This window comes from Tyto alba, unplaced genomic scaffold, assembly GCF_018691265.1.
Source record: "Tyto alba isolate M040663 unplaced genomic scaffold, T.alba_DEE_v4.0 Super-Scaffold_9, whole genome shotgun sequence".
In the NCBI taxonomy this organism is placed as follows: domain Eukaryota; kingdom Metazoa; phylum Chordata; class Aves; order Strigiformes; family Tytonidae; genus Tyto; species Tyto alba.
In genome coordinates, this window is record NW_024881330.1 from 6,256,793 (window position 1) to 6,277,922 (window position 21,130).

General features: G+C 40.4%; 1 protein-coding gene across 3 annotated transcripts in view; it reads left to right on the forward strand.

The window, feature by feature from the left end:
• COL22A1 (collagen type XXII alpha 1 chain) overlaps positions 1-21,130 on the forward strand; it is a 283,818-nt gene that overhangs the window by 129,868 nt on the left and 132,820 nt on the right. For all 3 annotated transcript variants that reach the window (XM_042785800.1, XM_042785801.1, XM_042785802.1), the window contains 6 exons: positions 2,054-2,165; positions 11,244-11,367; positions 13,422-13,697; positions 14,754-14,834; positions 15,443-15,556; positions 16,142-16,186. In XM_042785800.1, coding sequence (XP_042641734.1) covers positions 2,054-2,165; positions 11,244-11,367; positions 13,422-13,697; positions 14,754-14,834; positions 15,443-15,556; positions 16,142-16,186 — 752 coding nt within the window. The remainder of the gene's footprint in view (positions 1-2,053; positions 2,166-11,243; positions 11,368-13,421; positions 13,698-14,753; positions 14,835-15,442; positions 15,557-16,141; positions 16,187-21,130) is intronic.

The following is a 21,130-nucleotide window of genomic DNA, read 5'->3' on the forward strand; positions in this document are numbered from 1 at the left end:
CAACTGCCTTCCTCACATTTCTGTGGTTGGTGTAGATAAGGGATATGTACTGCATGGTCTAATGAGCTGTAGGAGGGCTTATATGGACAGGTCATACTAGTTTTTATGTGATAGCCAGGAGGGAGCTCTCATGTTCTGGTTGGGCCTATTTGCTATAATTTACAGCTGCAATAGTGGCTGATTACAGTATGTCAGAAAGGTGTATCACTAGAGTTGCATGAGGCCCTGGAGCACCTTAACTGCCTTACTTGCCCTCCTGAATGTCCAGTAATAGCTGAAAATAGAGTGGACAGGAGGGAAAAGCTGTTGACAGCCAGAGAAGTAACTGTAATACAAAAGGCCTCAACTTGGCAGCAGGCAAACATTTCTGTCTTTGCAAACAATTAAGATTATATTTCCTCAGAAAAAGCTATTTCTTCAGAAAAAGTTCCATGATGGAAGCTTTGTGTTTTATTTTCTGTCTGCTGTCACATCTTGATTTGCCTTGGGACTGCCCACACAGGTTTTCTGCACCTATTTATTAATATAAATTTGAAGAATAATATCATTAAGTGATTGTCTTTTCCTGTTGCAGCTGTTCTCAAGCCTTGCAGTGACTTTCAGTCTGAAAGGCTCATGAGGGCAACTAAGAAACCCAAGAATATTAGTGTCTAAGTTCACCACATAAAAATGTTTATCTGGCCTAGAAAAGTTTTAGAAGATCACTAACTGAACAAAGTTTAAAGCACTACCATAGTTTAAAAATAATTTATCAAAATAAGCTATTCTAATATCACCAGTTTTGTGTGCTGGAGTTACACACACAGGAGTTAATATGTGTAGTTTTGCATGTGTGAGGGGATAAGAGGTTGGAATAGTCCAAATAAAAGAAAAACACAAGTTCTCTGCTCAGTTGCTCACAACCTACCTTTTGCAGTGTCTTTGCCTCTAACTCCACAGTGTGTTTGGTTCTGGGAGAGGCTATTAATTTGGATGTCTCTCTGTGGAGCCAGTTTGGAGCTAAAAGCAGGATGATTGCATCCACACAGTACTGCACCTCTAGGAACTGGATGCATTCAGGAGCACGGCACAATTATAACCCCACTGTCCCTGGCAGGGTTTAGCAGCTGGGACTTCATGTAACAAAAGGATGGGTTTGTTGTGGCTGGGACCATAATGATGCTGGAGCTGCATAGACCCATGTGTGTGGTTTATGACTGAGCTAATGAACCCTGTAAGAAAAAAAGTCAGAAGCTTTACACATATATCTACAGTCAAGTTTAATAGCTCATGATAATGATGGACTAATGGTGGATAGTGATTAGACTAAGACTAAGTCATATTAAAATGATACCAAAAGTGTATGTAGTCAAGTGTCTTGGACTAGTGGTTTTCAACAAAGTCATGCACCTATTAAAGGAGATCCAGAGGAAGGCCATGAAAATGCTCAGAGGGCTGGAGCACCTCTGCTATGAGGACAGGCTGAGAGAGTTGGGGATGTTTAGCCTGGAGAAGAGAAGGCTCCAGGGACACCTTCTCATGGCCTTTCAATGTATAAAAGTGTCTTATAAGAAAGATGGAGACTTTTTACCAAGGCCTGTAGTGACAGACAAGGGACAACATTTTTATACTGAAAGAGAGTAGAGTTAGAGTTGAGGTAAGAAAAAAAAAAAAATTATGATGAGGTGGTGAGACAATGGAAGAAGTTGCCCAGAGAGGCTGTGGATGCCCCCTCCCTGGAAGTGTTCAAGACTTGGTTGGATGAGGCTTTGGGTTTAATGAAATATACAGCATTTTCAGGGTGTTGTGGCAAGGCAAACAATATCTACTGATTTCTGGAGAACTCTGTTATAATCTCTCCAGGACCTGTTACAGTTTGAATTTATGTTTGTTTTTGAGTTTTTGGACTAAGCACATTATCCCATGTCAGAATTTTGTTCTGACTTTCCCCAACAAGAACAAGGTTGATCTCTGAAGTGCTGTGTTTATTGGCTAAGATAACTACCTAAGTACAGTTGAAGACATGTCCCACTGCCTGATCAATGTCTTGTATTTACACTTCCATTATGGACAGGATTTGACCTGATGGATTCATTCAGCGTGAAACAGATTTTTGGAATGAAAGAAAATGGAATTCAGAGTGCTTATGTACGACTTGGAAGCTTCCCTGTTGTTCAGAAAACTGAGTGAGTACCTTGATTTTTCACTTCATTTTCATCTGAGCCTCTGCTTTACATTATTTGGTTCCTCTAGGTTAACCTTGAGTAGTTATCTAGTACTTACACATATGTTGCTGCTTTGATCAGCTCTTTCAGTTTTGCTGGCACAGAATTTATACAATGTGGTTGGGAGCCTCCACCTGAACTGTAGGCTCCATCCTGGTAGAGTATGAGCTGGTTTTGGTGTATCTCAGTGGTTGGGAGGAACAATATCAAGAAATTCACAAAACAACTTAGGGCTTAATAAATAGCTTCTAAAAGGAATATTTGGTAGCACTGCCATTGAGATATATATTTGTTAATCACAAGAGACCAGTTTCTAGTAGATATTATCAATTACCTAATATGGGTTTTGGCCTCATAAAAGAATGAACAATTTTTAATCCTATGACAACATGAATTGAATCCTTGGAGCCTTTTATGACCTAAGGCTGCCAGTTATGTCATAGTCTGTCAGAACAGTTTCTCTTTGGGTTGTCACTTGAGTCCTTCTAGCATTAGCCTTGAAAAGAGTGAGTGCATAATTTCGCTGAGTAACCATGAGCCATAGATTGAATTGTCATCATTAACATTTTTGCAGTATATTTCTCTCTGCTGGTTTGAATTTCAACTTAAAAAATCAATAGTAATTCTTTTCCTTCTTATGGATAAAGTCAGTTATTTTTTATTCTGTTTTAGCTCTTTTACACCTCTCACTGTATCTTTGAGATTGTCCTGTGACTTACATTTTCTTGATTTCACATTATTTTTTTCATCCCGAAGCCAACCTGAACTGATTTTCCATTCTCCCCTCCCTCTCTTTCTGCATATAAACACACAGTCTTTTAAAAAAAAAAAAAAAGTAAAAAGATGATATACTGAAAGGAAAACTGTTTGCTCTAAAGTCCATAAATGATGTCAAGTCTCAGGGTAAGTAAATTCATGATCTGGGAGAAGGCCAGCCGCCAACTAAAGACACCTTGGTCTTGATGAGTAGTGTATACATAACTGATGTGTGTGGGGTGGGGAATAAACCTGTTTTTTTTTTGGCTAACAGCAGCATCTGGGTAGAATCTCTGCTTGCTGCAGCTTGTAACAGCTAGTGGTAGTGTGCTTTATCATTGTAAAGCATTACCACCAAGACTACATAGAGAGAAACACCTGAAGTGAAGAAGTCCAGTTTGCACTTTAGTTCTGGCAATGACGATCTACTGAATCTGAGCTCTGGGTGATACTATGACAAATAGGACTAGTGCAGTCCTTGGGTGTATAAGCAGGAACCGCCATGTATGAGCTGACTATACCAATATCCATATAGAATTCATATAGAATGGTTTAGTTGGAAGGGACTGTAAAGATCATCTAGTTCCAAACCTCCTGCCATGGACAGGGACACATTCCACAAGACCAGGTTGCTCAAAGACCCATCCAACCTGGCCTTGAACACTTCCAAGAGAGGGAGTATCCACAGGCTCTTAGGGCAACTAGTTCTCACCATCCTCACAGTAAAGAATTTCTTCATAGTATCTAATCTCAATTTACCCTCTTTCAGTTTAAAACCATTACCCCTCATCCTATCCCTACATTCCCTGCTAAAGAATCCTTCCCCATCTTTCCTGTAGGCCCCCTTTAAGTACTAGAAGGCCGCTATAAGGTCTCCCAAGAGCCTTCTGTTCTCCAGGCTAAACAACCCCAACTCTCTCATCCTGTTCTCATAAGGAAGGTGCTGCAGACCCCTGATCATCTTTGTGGCCTCCTCTTGACCTGCTCAAGCAGGTCTATGTCCTTGTTATGTTGGGAGCCTCAGAGCTGGACACAGTACTCCAGGTGGGTTCTCACAAGAGTGGAGTAGAGGGGGAGAATCATCCTTGACCTGCTGGCCACAATTCTCTTCAGGCAACTCAGTCACAACTGCTGGGATGCTATCCCTAATCCTTGTCTCCATTATTCAGTAGATAGAAATGGAGTAGATGAAAGTTTAGAGAACTGTGAAGCAAGTGTAACAATGAGAAATTAAAGAAGTGCAGTGTAGTCAGATAAAATTAAGAAGCAGTTAATAACTGAGGTGATGGCTCTCTGTAAGAACCTCTGGGAAACCGAAGTTTGGTAAAGGGTCTTTGTTGCTAGGGATAGTGGTAGACTGAAAGTCAGTGGCTACCTGTTAATGACATCAAAAAAAGCATGGAAGAAAGGTACACTTTTAAGTATTAGTATAATTAACCTATGGAACAAGTTAGCACAGATTAGAGAGTTATCCATTTGAATTCCGTTTTCAAATTAAGGGTTGAAGTACTTCATTGGTGTTGCTTCTGTTGTTGTTTTCTCAGACTGATGGAGTGAAGCCAGACCTACCAGTTATGATGAATTTCTGTCTGCTCAGATTGCACCTATTTATTTGTTGTTGTTGTTTTTAAAATAAGTAAAATATTTAATTGTCCAGGACAATAAGAAGTAAAACATCATTAATTAGTTGATTGAAATGACTAAGAGTCCTTCTGAATGATTAACTGAAACATGGAATTAAAGCAGAACTTTCATATTTTCAGCCTTTTGTATTTTATCTTCCATACTCTGGTGGTTTGGGAATTAACCCAAGTGGATATAACACCATGGAAGGTGTCTGCATATTTGGTTCATTTTAGCCTCTGGATGTCAGGATTCTGAGATGGTGCATATCGGATCATTGTTCACAGAAAATGAAATCTTGTAAAGCTGCACAAAACTGATAACTGGAATAATAAACAAAACAAAAACATCTGTCCTGTCTTGCAGATAACCTCAAGCAATGTTTAGCAACTGATAGCAACATCTCATAATTAGATACAAAATCATTAACTGAGTAATATATGTAATTCACTTTATTATCTGCTTAAAGAATTCGTATCCTTTTATATAAGCACTAGTACTTTTTACAAAGTGCCAGCTTAGCTGACTGGGAAATGTGACTATTTATCTTCCAATCTAAAGCCTACAACTATGAACTTTTTTCCACTTTGTGGTGAGGCTTCTTGTGATGGTTCTGTGAGCAAGAAAACACCTTGCCAGGAACCTGGCCACAGTCAATATCCTGGTCACTGGGGAACTTACAGGTCTCTCTAGCTGTCTGAGGGCTGGTCCATAAATCTGGCTGGTGCTTCTCCCCACTCCTCAGGTAACTGGGGCTGTCCTACTGTTTGCTCACAACTCCTTAGTGAATCTTCTAGCCAAAGCTGTGCCCCAGATTTCTGGTTTTTGGTACTCAGGCTTGTTTCTCGTAAGTGTTTTCTTGGCTAATGCCAAACTTTTGACTCACTATCTTGTTCTGTCCTCCATCTATTTGCCCTAGTCCTGACTACACAACCCTCCTCCTGGCCATGTCCATCCTCAATTTTCTCTTGTCTAGTTGGGTTTCATCCTGGCTTGGTTTTCGTCTCAGCTGCCACTTCACAGAACTTATTGATGCTTGGCCTAGCTTCTAGTCATGATCTGTTTGTGCTTTATGTTTGTACAGTGTTTTCTTCCCCAGTTTCTGAGTCTTGGGTTGTTTTGGGCATGTATACCTTGGTGTGATTGTCTGGGGACTGTCTCCTGACATCAACACTGAATTCAGTTACCTGCCTTGGGTTTCCCTGTGAGCCCTTGTCGTGTTTTCATCATTTGTTCTGCTCCACGGAGAAGAAAATTCTACACAAAACTACCAACACCTCCTAAACTAAACATGAAACCCATTGAATGTTTCCTCATTCCTTACTTATTATCAAACATATATTTCATATGAGGAACAGCAGTGACAACAGATTCTTCTGCTTAGAGAAGAAAAGGCTCAGGTGGGGATGTTATCCATGTGTATAAATACCGGATGGAAAGGAAGCAAAGAAGGTGGAGCTAGAACTTTCTCAGTGGTATCCATTGGCAGGACAAGAAGGGATGAGAACAATTCAAGAACAAAGAAATTCAATCTGAACGCAAAAAAAAGCCATCTTTAGACTAGATGATCTCAAGATGTCCCTTCTACCCTCAGTGATTCTGGGGTTTATAATTCAGTGTTGCATCCTCTCACACTCTCTGACAGCCCTGTCTTTCCCTTTCCCACTCTCTTCCCCCATACCAGAGGCAGCTCTTAGGCTTGGTCTGTGACCTGTCCCAAATTTCTCAAGGTGTTGGAGTTGGAGAAAGACCAAGATACTGTGCTGAAGTCAGGAATGAGACACATAACTCCTTGCTCTAAGAAAGTGGTGAGAGAAAACTCCCAACTGAAGGAACTTGCTGTGGCCCCTATCTCATGACCTCTATTGCCAGACAAGTGCTTGTCATGTAGAAGAATAAATATATCTGTCCAAATCTGCTGTGAAGTGAGTAAGAATATGTCTATTAGGAGTACACCTGAGGAGTTCTTTCTAGGCTACTTTATTAGCCAATGAAACAGGGTAAATTCATGGGACCCAACACAGACCCATATCATTTGTGCTTTTCACCTGTTTATGTGCTCATGTCAAGTTAGTTTTGTTTGATGTTAAGCAATGTTATCCCAAACAATGCCTGGACCTGATGCGGAAGATGGAGCATGCCAGAGACTGTTCTCCAGAGGCAGTTTGGATGCAGTCATTCTCTTTGGGAAAGGAGCATTTGGCTGAGCTGCACTCATAGACAGTGAATTGACCCTGACCATTCTTTACTAGTGTGGATATAGAGTCTCCTACTTCTAACGAAATAAAGGAGATTAAGCATGGCTGAGGTAGAATGACTGAAGATGTTTTTGGTGTTTTAGAAAGTAAAATACTGAGGGGAGAGCTGATAAACATACAAAAGGCTGCAACAAAGAGAGAAGAACAGGTTGTTCACATGGTTCCCTGTGGAAAAAAGTTGTTTCAAGAAGATTAAACTTCATCAAGTGAGATTTAGGATAGTCTTTTTTTGCATTATGTAGGATAGTGAAACACAGAAAGAAATTACCTAGACAGGTTGTATGTATTCCAACACTGAGATTTCTGAAATAAAGACCAAAAAAATGTCTGCCAAGAATGTATGGGTGGGGTTGATTCTGTGTTATGACAGTCCTTCGATAGCCTTTTCTTTTCCTTTTTTCCTTTTCCCTTTCCCCTTCCCCCCCCCCCCCCTTTTTTTTTTTCTGTCATTCTTAGATCCTCTGGTGATGTGACTCATATGGAAATGAACTGGCTTTCTTCAACCTTGTTTTGCAGACCTTAGTGAGATACATTTCACATTAGTGGTTTTTAGCTGTTGTAAAAGTGGTCAAATTTCTCAAATACATTAATTATGCACTTCCTCACCAAATACAGACACCCTGTTAGTTGTTGCTACATTCAGTGTCTGAAATGAGAACTGATAGTCTTATTTTTCTCCACTGTGTTATTATTACAGATGTAGGATCTCATGCTGATTGTCACAGATGTAGGCTCTTGTGACAAACAAAAGCATGTAAGGAGGCTATATATTGAAAATGGGCAATGGTTACAAGAGTCTTCTGCCTGTTTATTATCATTTTTTCTTTGTAGAAGTTGTGATTCACCTAACCTTGTAGCTGGGTTAATTAACTCTTAGACTAACCTGCAGAACCAGGGGATTCTCTTGTCTTGCAGTTTTATAAGGACCTCTTCTGCAATTTATCGTGTTGTCAGAATTATAGACCAAGGAGCTGGCAGACTGCTCCCTGTAGGTATCAGGCACCCAACAAAGCTCCATAATATGGATCATCAGTTCAATTCAGCTTTGTGTGAAAGAAAGAGATAAAACATTTCTGGGGACAGCAATTCTTGCCCTTGGATTCCTAAGTAAAGCTGAACTTCTAGATGGATATCACAATTTTAGCAAGGAAATAAATGAAAACTCAAAAACAAAGTTTTTGTTATTTATGCAGCAATACATCTCTGTAAAAGATTCAGGGACCAAATACTTCAGAAACAGCTTTTATTATATCTTCAGAGCAAGGAGACTGTCTTTGGATTTGCTTTTGGCATGAAGCCTTTCTCTGTCGGGAACTTTCAGCCAGTTCTTTGGCACCTTTAAAAATCAGTTAAGGGTGACAGGTAATAGGTCATTATAGCTTTCTATTAGTTTAAATCTGCTTGATGGGCCATTTGTCAGCCTCTGTGTGATGAAGTGTGCCCAGACTCACAGGGATATTTAGGTACCTAACTATCAGTTATTTCTGTGGGCATTAAGCATCTGAAAACCCTTTTTGAATTTAATCTCACATGGTGGTATTCCTGTTCCCAGCTCAGAGGTATCCAGAAGGACCATCTTAGCACAGAGGCCAGGAGTTGGCTCTTTCAGATTTGGTTGTAAGATGTCAGGCCCAAGGCTCAAAGTGGTATCTTAGGGAATTAATTTAAATCACATGCTCATATACCTCCCTGCTCATCAAAGCAATGATGCCACAGTTACAGCCACTGCCTTTAATTCATCCTTGAACCAAGCACACCTGTATATGCAGAATTGAAAAAACATTAGGGAAAGGCATCATTGAAAGCATGTGTTCTGCTGCTGTTGATGTGACAATAGCAAGTGTACTATGGATCAGAAATAAAGCAAAGCACCCCTGGAATTGTAACTCTGCTTCCTTGTGCCACCACTGGATTAAATGAGGAACCATTTCTCTGCTTGCTTTTCATTCCAGAGGAGGTTGGAGTTGGTGGTGGGCTGTGGCTAGAAGAGTACTTCAATAGGTCTTTCTGTGCCCAAAATGTGAATCAGAATCTTAAAGGGCAGAACAGAGAGTGAACTCATTAAACCCAGTTGTGATGGTGAAGGTAGGTGGTGAGTAGTGAGTGAATGTAAATGCACTAGGCATGTATGCTGAAATGACAGAGTTTGAGGAGCTGAGCCAAAGTGAAATGCCCCCACTGGCAGCACTCTCGTCTAGAAACGACCATAGTTTTCATACAAGAGGATGGAATGGTAAGAAATGCCTTTTCAGCTATCAACACTGCCACCTTGCTAAAGTTTCTTGATGGGGTGGAGGAAAATAGACCAAACTGTCAGTGATGTTAAAAGCTGAGACATGCATCTTCATCTTTGACAAACTTGGACACAATGAGTGTGCAAAGCCATTTTGATAGGGAATTTGTGCTGAGGCATGTCAGTGTTGACAGAGACCTGGGGGGGTGCCCTCTTGGGAGGGCTGATGTGACTGACCCGACTCTCTCTTGCCAGGCATCCTGTAGACTTTCTTGGTGGCTTTCAGTGTCCTACTCATGCCAGTTGTATTCACCATGGCAACTCTGCCACAAGAGTGACAAACTGACACACTTCTTGTTTTGTCATGAAGGGAGGGACTGTCTGGCTATTTTGTGTGCCATGGGAGAGATGGGAGCTGGTGTGAAGTGAGTCTGTGACCAGGGGAAGCTAGTTTGTGAATAGCTAGTACCAAGAAATGAGACAGGCTCGTCTCCTGTCCTAAGGGGAAGGATTTTGTAAAGGAGGTAGTGGAAGCCTGATTCAGTTTTCTCTTGTGTTGGAATACTTCAGAGTGCCTGTGTCCCCAGCAGGAAGACCAGCTTATAATGGTGCACAGCCTGCATGGTCATTTTATACAGCAAAAGCCACAGTGGTGGATGAAACTACAGTGTCCTGAATGTTTAACTTGGCTAAAAGGATAGGAAATTCAAAGCACGGATTAAAAAATGACTTAATATTTTGGCATTAGGAAAGACTGGCTTTCAACCTTTTGCTGTAATTGCAAAACAAAGTATTTGGGAAATGTTGAGGGTTTTTTTTTGCATTAAAAGCCTCTAGTTTGTTGTGCCTTTGACTGTGCCAGTTTCTGCATAGTGATGGATTATGTCAAGTATTCCTTAAGAGAATCTATCTTCATTGTTTTGTTCTTCATTAATTGCTGCTGTTGTGTTTTGTTTTCTAATGAATGTTTATGCCTGACTGCTCAAATGTCCTGAAGCAAAGATATGATATTTAGGGAGGGTCTATTTAGGAATGATCAGAGAAGCAGTTTCTTGGGCATGGGGAACAACGAAGTTAATTGGGACTCTTGAGCTGGGAAAAGAGATGGTTTAGAGTCATTACAAGTAAAGTCTGCAAAATCATGAATGGTATAAAAAATAGAAAAATAATAGGTTCATTGTGTTGTCCCTTAAAAGATCTGAGCTAGGTCCAACAAACAAGAGGAGACTCATTATACAGTGGGTAACGGAGCTATGTGATTTCTTGCTAAAAGATGTTGTGAATGTAGTAAGTTTACCTGAGTTCAAGGAGAGAGTGGAGAAGTCCATACAAGATAAATACATAAAAAGTTATTAATATAAAAATTGCAGTTGTCTCTGAATGTGATCCCTGGATCCCAAAGAGTTCGAGGTAGGGAGGATATGCTTGTTCTGTTCGTTTTCATTCTTAGGCATCCAGTAATGGCTAGTGACAAAACAATAATTACATTGGGTTAGTTATCCCTTCTGCCCAGCCCTACATGCTCATGTTATCGTATGTTCTTCTGTTGGAGCTGAGTCAAACCGTGGTGGTTTTGGTTACTTCAGACTTATGCATGGGCCATGGTGTCACACTGAGTAAATTTCTGACTAATGTGTTTGCAGTGTTTGACTTGAGAAGGTTCTTCTGTCCTCCCAGGCCGTCAGTCAAGGAACATCTTGGACAGTCCTGAAGTGTAGTGCCTGTTTTGGGGCAAATATTACAATATTTGTTACTATAACTTGATACATTTATAGAGGGTTTCAGATGTGCCTGCCCATTCTCAGATGTCACAGTTCTCCATTGCATCTGGAGAAGAACAGAATGATTTACAGATTGCATGAACTGAAGCATTAAGTGAAAAAAAAAAACTGTTTTGACATGATGGATACTAGACTGCAGATTTTCACTGTTTCTTACTTAATTTGAGAACTTCGTCATTGGAATGAAAAAAAGGCTCCTCAAGGACAGAAACACCTAGAGGGTGCAATCTCACATTTACCTCTCTGCAGGCTGCCAAATGCAGCATATTTTGTAGGAACTATATGATACTTTTGGGAAGCATTGCTGGGGACATGCAGAGAGTTTTAGAAGTTCTGCTCTTCACTGCTAAGCCTGATACGTTGTTCTCTTTCCCCCTCCCCGTGCCAGGGATGTATTTCCACAAGGTCTCCCTGATGAATATGCCTTTGTAACTACCTTCAAATTCCGGAAGGCTTCCAGGAAAGAAGACTGGTATATTTGGCAGATTATTGACAAGTACGGCATTCCACAGGTATGAGGCCCTTTGCAGCCAGCAAGAACAGCCTTGTTTCTCTTTTGCTGCATGAACCAGCTTTCTTGCCTTAACCTCCCACTCTTTTTTCCTTGTGGACTAGTAAAAATCCCTTACCTGTTCATTTTGCCGAAAATCTTTTACCTCTAATTCAAACCCTGAAGGAAGGTTTGCATAGACCTTGGTAATTGTTTGCATGCAGATAGATGTGTGTGTTGGAAATGCGAAGAAAAATATACCATCCTTGCTTTTGAAACCACTTTTGGATTGTTGGTTGTTTTATTCAGGTAGTTCTGTTTAAGGAAAATATTTTGCCTGTTTGGAAAAGGTTTGCCACACAGATATACTACAGAGCAATGAGCTATGGCATGTTTTTGCACAGACTTCTAGATATCATGCAAAGGTATTATGGGTTCCCTACTTAGGATGTGGATATAACACCTACTATTACTCCAAAACTGTGAGTCCTTGCTGCTGCAGAGTTTGATCTAATAATTTTTGTCAAGTACTCTCAGGTTCTCAGTAGAAAAATACCATAAGAGTGCAATAAAGGACTGTCCATTCCTATATAGCATGTTCTTAGCAGCATTCTAAAGTTTAGGGGGTTCAGTGTGCTTGAGGAAGGAGTAATTTCAATGGGCTGTACATTTTCCTGCTCAGTACAAGCATGGTTCTGATGGCATTATCCTTGATTCTAAACTGGGCTGTCAGCATGAGCTCACATAAGCATGTGACTCAGTATTGCTGCTTTGAGACTGGTATTCAAAAGGATTTTGGGAACTCACAATGCAGTTTGAGAACTTAGGTAACTGAGTTTCATACAACGGTAAAAGTTTTATATGAAAATTATTATCAGCTGCACTTTGTTAAATTAAACATGATTTACTGTGTTACATGTGTTCCTACTTCACGCAGAGTGAGAATGTGTATATCACTCAGTGTTTCTTGGAGACATGAAAACTTGAACTGCTTAGGTGTGGGAGAAAAGAGCACTCAAGATTCTCAGTAATATTTTCAAACATGTCCTAAATTGTGGTGCCAGAAGTGCCTTAGAGACTCATGAGTCTTGTTTCATGTAAAGTTGATAGTGGTTTGGCCACTGCATTGCAGACCTGCATAGCTTATAGACTGCAGACACTGCTGAGATAACACTGATCCGAACTGGCATTTCCAGCCAGCACGGTGCTCAGCTGCATGGAGATGTTAGGTCAGATCTGGAGTCAGCCTTCTCTGGGCTGCTTACATCAGATATGGCTTAGTGCTGATGTGGTCAAACTCCTTCCAGCTCTGCAGCTTGTGAATGCACCATTTGTTCCTCCTGGCTCTGTGCTTTGCTCTATTCCCTGCTGCTTGCTTGTAACTGCCTGATTTTGGTAAAAAAAAAAAAAAAAAAAAAAAAAAATCAATTTGTAAATGAACTAGGAGTGTAATGTCTTCAAAAGCCTATTTTTGCCTGTTCCATAGCTTATAACACAGTGAGCGGGTGTAGCTGTAGTTTTCTGTTCAAAGTATCTGAAGTAAAGTGTGGGAAGTGCTACTGCTCAGCAGACTGGTTTTATACCAGGCAGTGAGGTATTTGTCCATGCCCCATGGGACCATTGACAACACGTGATAGGATTAAAGAGCACAAAGCCTGCCGGGAAGTAGTGGAGGAGTGTACAGGATAGAGGGATCCAAAACAGGTTCAGCTTTGTCTACGCGCCTTTGAGGATATGCCCCTGACATGTGCTACCACCCAGCCATGCCCAGTCATTGCCTGGGAGGCATCAAGGCGGCATGTGCTGAAACCATGTAAAGGATTGTACTCACAAGAGAAAGCTTTAGATGGTCATGAGTCTGCACCCAAGCCTGTGCCCTGCCCCATCTTATTTACTAGAACAAGTGTAGGGTTCCTGTCCATATCTCACACAAAACTGTCCTCTGCTCTTTGCTTGGGCTTCTCACCACATGCTGTATCATCCCTGAGTTTGAGGTATCAGTTGTCATGGAAAGCAGGCAAGAGGAAGGAGAAGGCTTTGTACTTTCTTAGAAAAATCATTTCTGTCTGCTTTCAGGTCTCGATACGACTGGACGGAGAGAACAAAGCTGTAGAGTACAATGCTGTTGGGCTTACTAAGGACGCAGTGAGAGTGGTCTTCCGAAATGCACAAGTTGGTGATCTTTTTGACCGCAACTGGCACAAAATCGCCCTCAGCATTCAGTCAAAGGCTGTCTCGCTTTACATAGACTGCAGACTGGTGCAGATGCTGCCTATTGAAGACAGGGAAAATATTGACATTCAAGGAAAGACTGTGATTGGCAAACGCTTGTATGATAGCGTTCCCATTGATGTAAGTACTGTGTGTGCCAATTACAGCTGGGGTAATGTTCAGCACTAGGTTTGCATCATGTGAATGGGGTTTTGGGCGTTATGTTGTAATTGACCCTTTTCCTGAAACAACATCACTGAAACATTACCTGTGTTACACAACTAAGACAAACTGGCACCTCATCATGTGCAAGACTTTCTCTCTTTTTATGTGAGACTGTTAGTATCTCTGTAAAAGTAATTAAAAATGAGAAATCTTTCATCTTTATGTCTAGTCTCAGAATGTGCTATAGTTAAAATAGGAGACAAAATCATCCACAAATACCATCAACTGGGTACTGAATTGCACATGTAAAGGTTTTTTGCTGTCTGATCTTGGCATTATGACTATTTCTACCTGTGATAGAAAGATATGGGGAAAGGAAGAAAGCTTGTTAACTCAGAAGAATCATGATATATTCTCAGTTCCTCAGAAAAGATACCTGATATTAAATGACTCTTGCTCCAATTGAACTGAAGTTGAGAACTGTAGTTTGGACCTGATTGTCCTGTAGCAGTGTTAACCTGGTATAACTTATGCATGATTGTTTGGTGTTTGGAGACTTGTGTAATCTTTCTTAGCTGTGCAAAATGGATGGAATGTACATATTAAATGTGCTAATAGCATTTCTCACACAGGGGTAAATGGTCAGAAGATGCAAGGCACAACAGGAGAAATACAAACTTTATGTGCAGATGAAATTGTAGGAAAGATAGAGGTGGTCAAAATACATCTTCTCAGACAGAAATTTGGCCAGGACATGTGGATTACCATCCCTCCTTATTTGCATGAAAACCTGCACCAGAATTTTAATAGGCATATTCAGGGTCTCATTAGCTCAGCACTCTTGGAGCACGCTGAGATATTTGTCCATTATTGAGAGAGAGATATTGACTACAGGATCCATAGAATCACTGTGAAGTTAGTCCCATCTGGCTTTTGTTTGTATTCATCTGCACTGTTTTTATCCAAGCAAAAGGATGTGTGGTCTTTAATAATTCACTGTCTCTGAGACTATTGTCTCACTTTGTCTTCTAGTTTGATCTTCAGCGAATGGTTATTTACTGTGATTCTCGGCATGCTGAGCTGGAGACCTGCTGTGACATTCCCTCTGGACCAGTAAGCTTCTTTTTGTCATTTACTCATTTTCACATGAACACTTTTCATTGAAATCTATTACGTAAATCAGGGAATGTATGGCAGTCTGGGATTATAATTTTGTTAATGATGGTGAATGAAACATAGCTATATAATTTGTAATGTAGCAGTGCCAGAAGAGGACCATTGCAGAGGGATGAGTATAAGGAATTTGAAGTTTCCAAGTTGCTCTTTCCTTGTCAAACTGTCAAGGGAAACAAAACCCCGAAGTGATGAAGGAACAACAGAAATACAGCATGAAATATTCAACATGTTTCCCACTGGTTTTATTTGGGAAGAGCTAAACCAGTGCCAGTTGCTGCTTAGTTTCCTGTGCCCAGCCCTCATTAGAAACTTCCACCCTCCTTTCACTCTTCTTCCCTCTGTCTTGGTTAAAGAGATTCATTGTTCATTTTGCCACATTTTTTGCTATTGCTTGAATGAATGGCTTTTGTGGGATTTTTTTCCTCACTAGCACTCATTTAGCTGTGTGTATTCCAGTAATGCCTATGTGGTTTCTCTAAAGTGGGTGGAAGAGGAAGCTTTCTAGCATCGAAGGCTTCATCATGACCTTGGGTGTTTGGGTGTAGTGCCAGGTCACGGTCCTGACAGAAGCACCTCCCCTGGAAGTGAAGCCCACTGTTGGCAGCGAGCAAGTGGGTCACCTCAAGACTGTCAACTGCTCCTGTCCTGCTGGACAAAAGGTGGGTGCTGAGATGAGTGTGTTTCATTTGAGGCATGCTAGATATGTTTGGAAATAGGGGTATGACACCGTGCAAGTGAGTTATAAGAAGGGCTGTGTTTGTGAATCACTTCAAGACCTAGAGGTGGAAAGCACTTCACAGAAGGAGCTAGACATGTGTTATTCACAGATGGGATGTCTGTAGAGGTAATGTCATTCTTTCCAGGTGTTTTCTGTCTACCTAATTGAGTGATTTTGATCATTCTGGTAGTCCTGGTAAACAACCATGAAAATAAAATGATTCTTCTAATCCAGCCCAGCTATATTCATCCTTCTTCAAATAAAGAGATTCAGAAAGTAAATATAGCCACACTGAAAATGTCTCATAGCTTTTAAAATCAGTGTGCTTGCATATATTGGCTGTGACTGGTATCTCTGAAGAAGCCAGCTTCATTGTCATTGCTCTTGAGGGCATGTCAGTTTTAGTCTGTTCTCCACTAAAACCTGAAAACATTTTTGCTCTCCTCAGTTGTTGTAGGATTGGGCTCCTTGCTTTGTTATGTAATGAGAAGATCAGTCTGACTAATTATGTTTTTTTTTTGCCTAGGGAGAGAGAGGTCCAATTGGCCCTGAAGGTCCTAAAGGTCAAAAGGTCAGTAAAATGTACTGTTTCACTTGTTTAATAAAAACAACACCAGCACAACAGTTTCAGAATTAATTGAGGAGTTGAAGATTTTGAGAAATCTTTCTGAGAAAGATTCATATGATTGAATTCAGATAGTCTTGGATGAGTCTGGGACTGCAGGAGCCTCTGTCCATCTTGTATATTTGCTCAAGTCTTGCATTTGCGCTTCTCTATTGCTGCTTTATGTCATTCTTAGAGTAAGTGTGTTCCAAAATATTTTCCTTTAGCTTTTAAATTGGCATTTTTGCAAGTTTGTGTTATTCAGTAGGTCACACACAGCTTTCATGGTAAGTCACCTGGAAAACTATGTGCTGCTTCAGTGATGTGCCTTGCTCAGCAGTACTAGATATCCATAGGTTAGGTAGCATCCTCCCAGTCACACTCAACAGTGTAGGTAAAGAATTAGCCACAATCTGTTATCCTTAGCAAGACTGTCTGAGTCATGATGTTAAATATAGGCCACTTTCCTCAGTAGTCTTCCTAGGGTAGGAGAGTAGTTGTAATGTCTGCTTCAAGTTTCACAGTGCAGCCACTTATGTTATCCTGCATATTCTGCAAGATTCTTTGATATGCACTTGTGCATTCAACGTACACACATTTTCCTTCTGTGATTGGTTACAAATAGAGCTGTGAGACAGTTGACTTAAAGGGAGCACTTGTACTGGAAGAAAACAAAGATTCACAACATCGCTGAAGAGGTGAAAGTTGATGGTGTTGGTGGTTTCCAGTTCCACCATCTGTGTGATTAAAAACATGTTTGGAAACAATTTGTATTTAAAACTATTTCCATCTGAATCACTTCTGCAAATTCTATCACTGAATTTATACCTGTTGAATAAATGAATGGCACTCCACCAAAAGTTACTCAATTATTATGAAAGTCTGTGGAAGGGGAAAGGAGAAATCTCTGGGTCTTGGAAGGACAGACATCCTCAGCAATGTGTTGTGGGTTTTTTGGCAAGGCTTGGTCTGCCATATGCAGGGAGAAGTTTTGATGATGATGAGATGTGTGTTGGAGTGTTTTCTGCTGGTATGAAAGAACATGGGTGCATTAATGCTCAGATATGCCTGACTGAAACTGCAGAAAATGTTTCCTGATGCTTCCACACATATATAAATAGAAACTTTCTATTTTAATCTGTGACAACTCAAATAATGATGGGCTGTTTTGAAGAATGGCAGAGCCATGGGTGTTGTGAGGAGGTTGCAGAAGGATGATGATGATAATAATAAAAGCGCCCTGCAGCAACATCCCATTGTCTTTCACTGTTTTGACAAGGTCTATGCGCTAGTGAGGAAGGTCTTTAATGTCTAACATAGCACGCTGCTGGGGCACAGGAGATACTAGCCGAATACAAAATAGTGTATATCCAAGCACAGCATTAACAGGTTTTCTGTAACAGATCCTGGAATGGCTGTCCCACTCCTGCAGGTGAGTTGCTAAAGAGCTCTGCAGATTTGTGTGACTTTTCCCTGACTATAGTATTCTGAGACTTGTATACAACTGAGGCAGGACTGTGTCACAGTCTCAGGGAGCTGGGGATGATGCCATTTAAATCCAGGCTGTGACAACTATTTGGTACAAATATTATGAATTGAGATGATTGACTTAGCTTCTCTAGCTGCTAAATAAGGCAAGTAATAGCTTTTGCTCCTGGCTTGCAAAGATATTATGAGATAACTTATACCAACTTTGAAAACAGTTTTTTCATTGCTATTGCCAAGGACCAGCTTGTCACCATCCCTCCTTTATGTGCAGGAACTACTATCTCTCCCCTCCTCCCTCACAACATTACTGAGCTACCCAGGCTAAAGTGCTGGCCATGGGGAAGAAAGTGAATGCTATTTACAACTCTCTAATATTACCACCTGGTAATAATTATGGAAAGACTAAGGCCTCACAAAAATATGAGTGGCTGCTGCATTATGTAGTTGCAGGTGTCCATAATCTCTTTTAGGATCATTCAACTTGGTTCCTCATTTCTAAAGCTTTGTTGTTGTGTAATGAGGAGGGCTGTAAAGCTTTTTTAAGATAATCAATATCAAAGATTTCCTTTTGTTACTTGAATCCAAGAGCTGGGGCTTCAAGAAAGACTTAAAAAAAAAAAAATCATAAAATCTCTACTATACTCTTAGGTTTGATTAAAACATGTTAACAAGTGAGTACAGCATAAAAAAAGATGAAGGATTAAATGACTAAACAGAGAGGTGGAAGTAAACAAAAGAATAAGGAAAGAAATTATCAGAAATTTGGAAAGAATGACATCAGAACTCTGAGTCAAAATTCATCATTTTCTTTATAGACATCATCACTACTGGGTATCTCGTATTTGGGATGAACTGCAAAGCTGAAATCTACCCCTAAATAACTGGGGACAAAGTGATATTTAAGTAAAATGCAGGTTCTTGAGCATTATCCAAAAATATTTTACAACCTGATAGTGAGAAATGCTCTCTGAGATGCTATATGGCCATGTATGAACCCAGGAAAGCAGCTAGTTCAGCTGTATCAGAAAACAGCACACAGCTGGTGAGAGTTACCTAAGAAATGAGACCCACCAGGGGATACTAATAGGGGCAGAAGTCAGTGTTAAAAAAAAAAAACAAAACACCCCCTTTGCCTCAAAGGAAGGAACTTTGGAGAGGCTGACAAAGGCAGGAGGATGGTGAAGCTCCTTTTCTTATCTAAGACAGCTTTGGGGTTTAATTTTGTTTTGTTTTCCCTAGACCAGTAGTAGCTGGTGGCTTTTTCACTCTCCATCCAAAGAAGGAATAATGGCTAGGAGATTCTTTCTGTTTTATTTTTTTTAAAAAAAGGACAGTTTGAGGGTCTGTTAAATAAAATGAATGCGTCTGTCTGAGTTGAAGGTGGAGTGACTGGTGTTCAGGCTCTGCTATCCTGAGCTCCCATAGCATATTCTTTCTTTTAGGGGAGGATGTTTGGACGGGCTTTTCTTACAGTACCATTTGACCAGTGGAAATACTTGAAGTGTATAACCAATGTGGGAAGATAATGAGTTTCTGTTCCTCTCTAGTTTAAGTCTTCAAAGGCAGGGCAAAACAGGAGTACTTGCAGTTATTAGAAAAAGTGAAAAAAATCCCTCAGAGATGAACACTTCTGCCTCAATCACCCAAGTTGCCAAACTGAGGATAATGCATGGAGACACAGTGTACATGTTTTGGAAGGAGATACAGTAAAGGATGGTATTGGGGAAGAGCAAGACAAGAAATAGCTTTGGAAGAATTGGTTAACATGCCTGAAGCTAGGTCCTACTGATAAATTTTAGATGCTAACGGCAGCCCAGCTTAATTTATTTTCCTTCTGTAATCGCTCTGCATGGTGTATTGTTTGCAGTCAGCTGGGCTAGCTGGTTGAGGCACTGGGCTGATGGTCAACAGGCTTCTGCTCTTTTCCAGCACTGCTATCGATCTGAGTTTAGAGAAAATCACTTATCTGTGAGATCTGCTTTTGTCCACATCATAGGAATGACATTGCTTATCTGCCTTTGGGAAGTTTGTGAAGTCCAGTGTATTAGACATGCTCTAGTGGGATGTATTTTTTCCTTCAAATTAGAAAGTAGTTTTGGTGTACTTTAAGTGACTTAAATGAAATGGTTGCATATAAACTTGTGAATTTTGCTACAGCCTATTTGAATTGACTGTTTTTTTGTATATATGCTACTTGCTCTCTAAGGTTTCTTTCTTTTGGCAAAGGAATGATAAGGGTTAAAGAAAGAAACTTAAATATTTCTTGTTCTTTCAAAACCCTATCTTCATCTGGGGAAAAGAAAACATAATTCCAGTAAATGTTTCAGTGCCTGGTTCAGCATTTTTTTGGGTCAGAGATCAGGACAAATTGAATAGAGCCACAAAATTAAATCCTACTGTGGTCCATGTGGGGAGATTTGAGGAGTGCAGTGGTCACTGAACTACTTGCTACTCTGGTACTAGAGGGTCTTGCTCCAGGTCCGAGACTTTTTCAGATTGATAGAGTGTCTACACTAAAGTCCAAAGTGCCCAACCTCCCTACAAGCAGAAGATGATGTGAAGTACAAGTAGGTGAGGACATCATATTTATTAGTGATGGGTGGGGAGCTCAGCACAGCTTATTACTGGTATATACCTTTTGGGTGAGAATTAGGCAGGAGCTATGCAGTGTGTGGGCAGAGCCCTCTCTGTTCCTGCTGCTAGAGGAACTGAAGGCACTGATGGCAACACTGCACGTAGCCTTAAGCTAGTCTTAGTAGTGGGTATATCCTCAGCTGGTCCTTATTACAGTTTTGTGACTGCAGAGCAGTATGTGATAAAGATTTGTAGGTATTTTTTCTGCATTTGCTGTTTTTTGCACCACTTTTAGTTCTGTATCTGATGAATATTTATGAAATGATGCATCTTCTTTGATTCTTTATCCCTTTCACCCCTGTCCTTTTTAGAGACAAGTGAAAAAAAAAGTTTTGCTTGGTTTTTGATTTACCATTTTTCTCTTTTCCTCCTTATGCATTTGATTCTTCAGTTTTCCTTCCTCTACCAATCGTAATTTGTATGTTTTCAACTGCCTTTTTTCCGTGCTCCCTTCCCTCTCTCGCAAGCAGGGAGAACGACTCCATGTTGCACATTTCTGTGAGGGAAGGGAAGAGTTGGCTGATCATGAAAATTTAACATGAATGAAAATGATGGGTTTTGAATTTTTAAAAAAATAGGTCTCAAATCGTGACTCTTTAGAGGTTTTTTTTTCCATATTTTAGGTATACACCCTCTAGGTCTTATGCAAACTACCTTTCCAAGTCCTTCCTGGCTTAATAGAAAATAAGGACTTTTAAAGTACCTCACAAGAGAAAGCTCCCTGCCTTGATAGTGCACTCTGAAGGCCTCTAGGAGTATTTTCATATGAAAAATAGAATATAAAGTCTA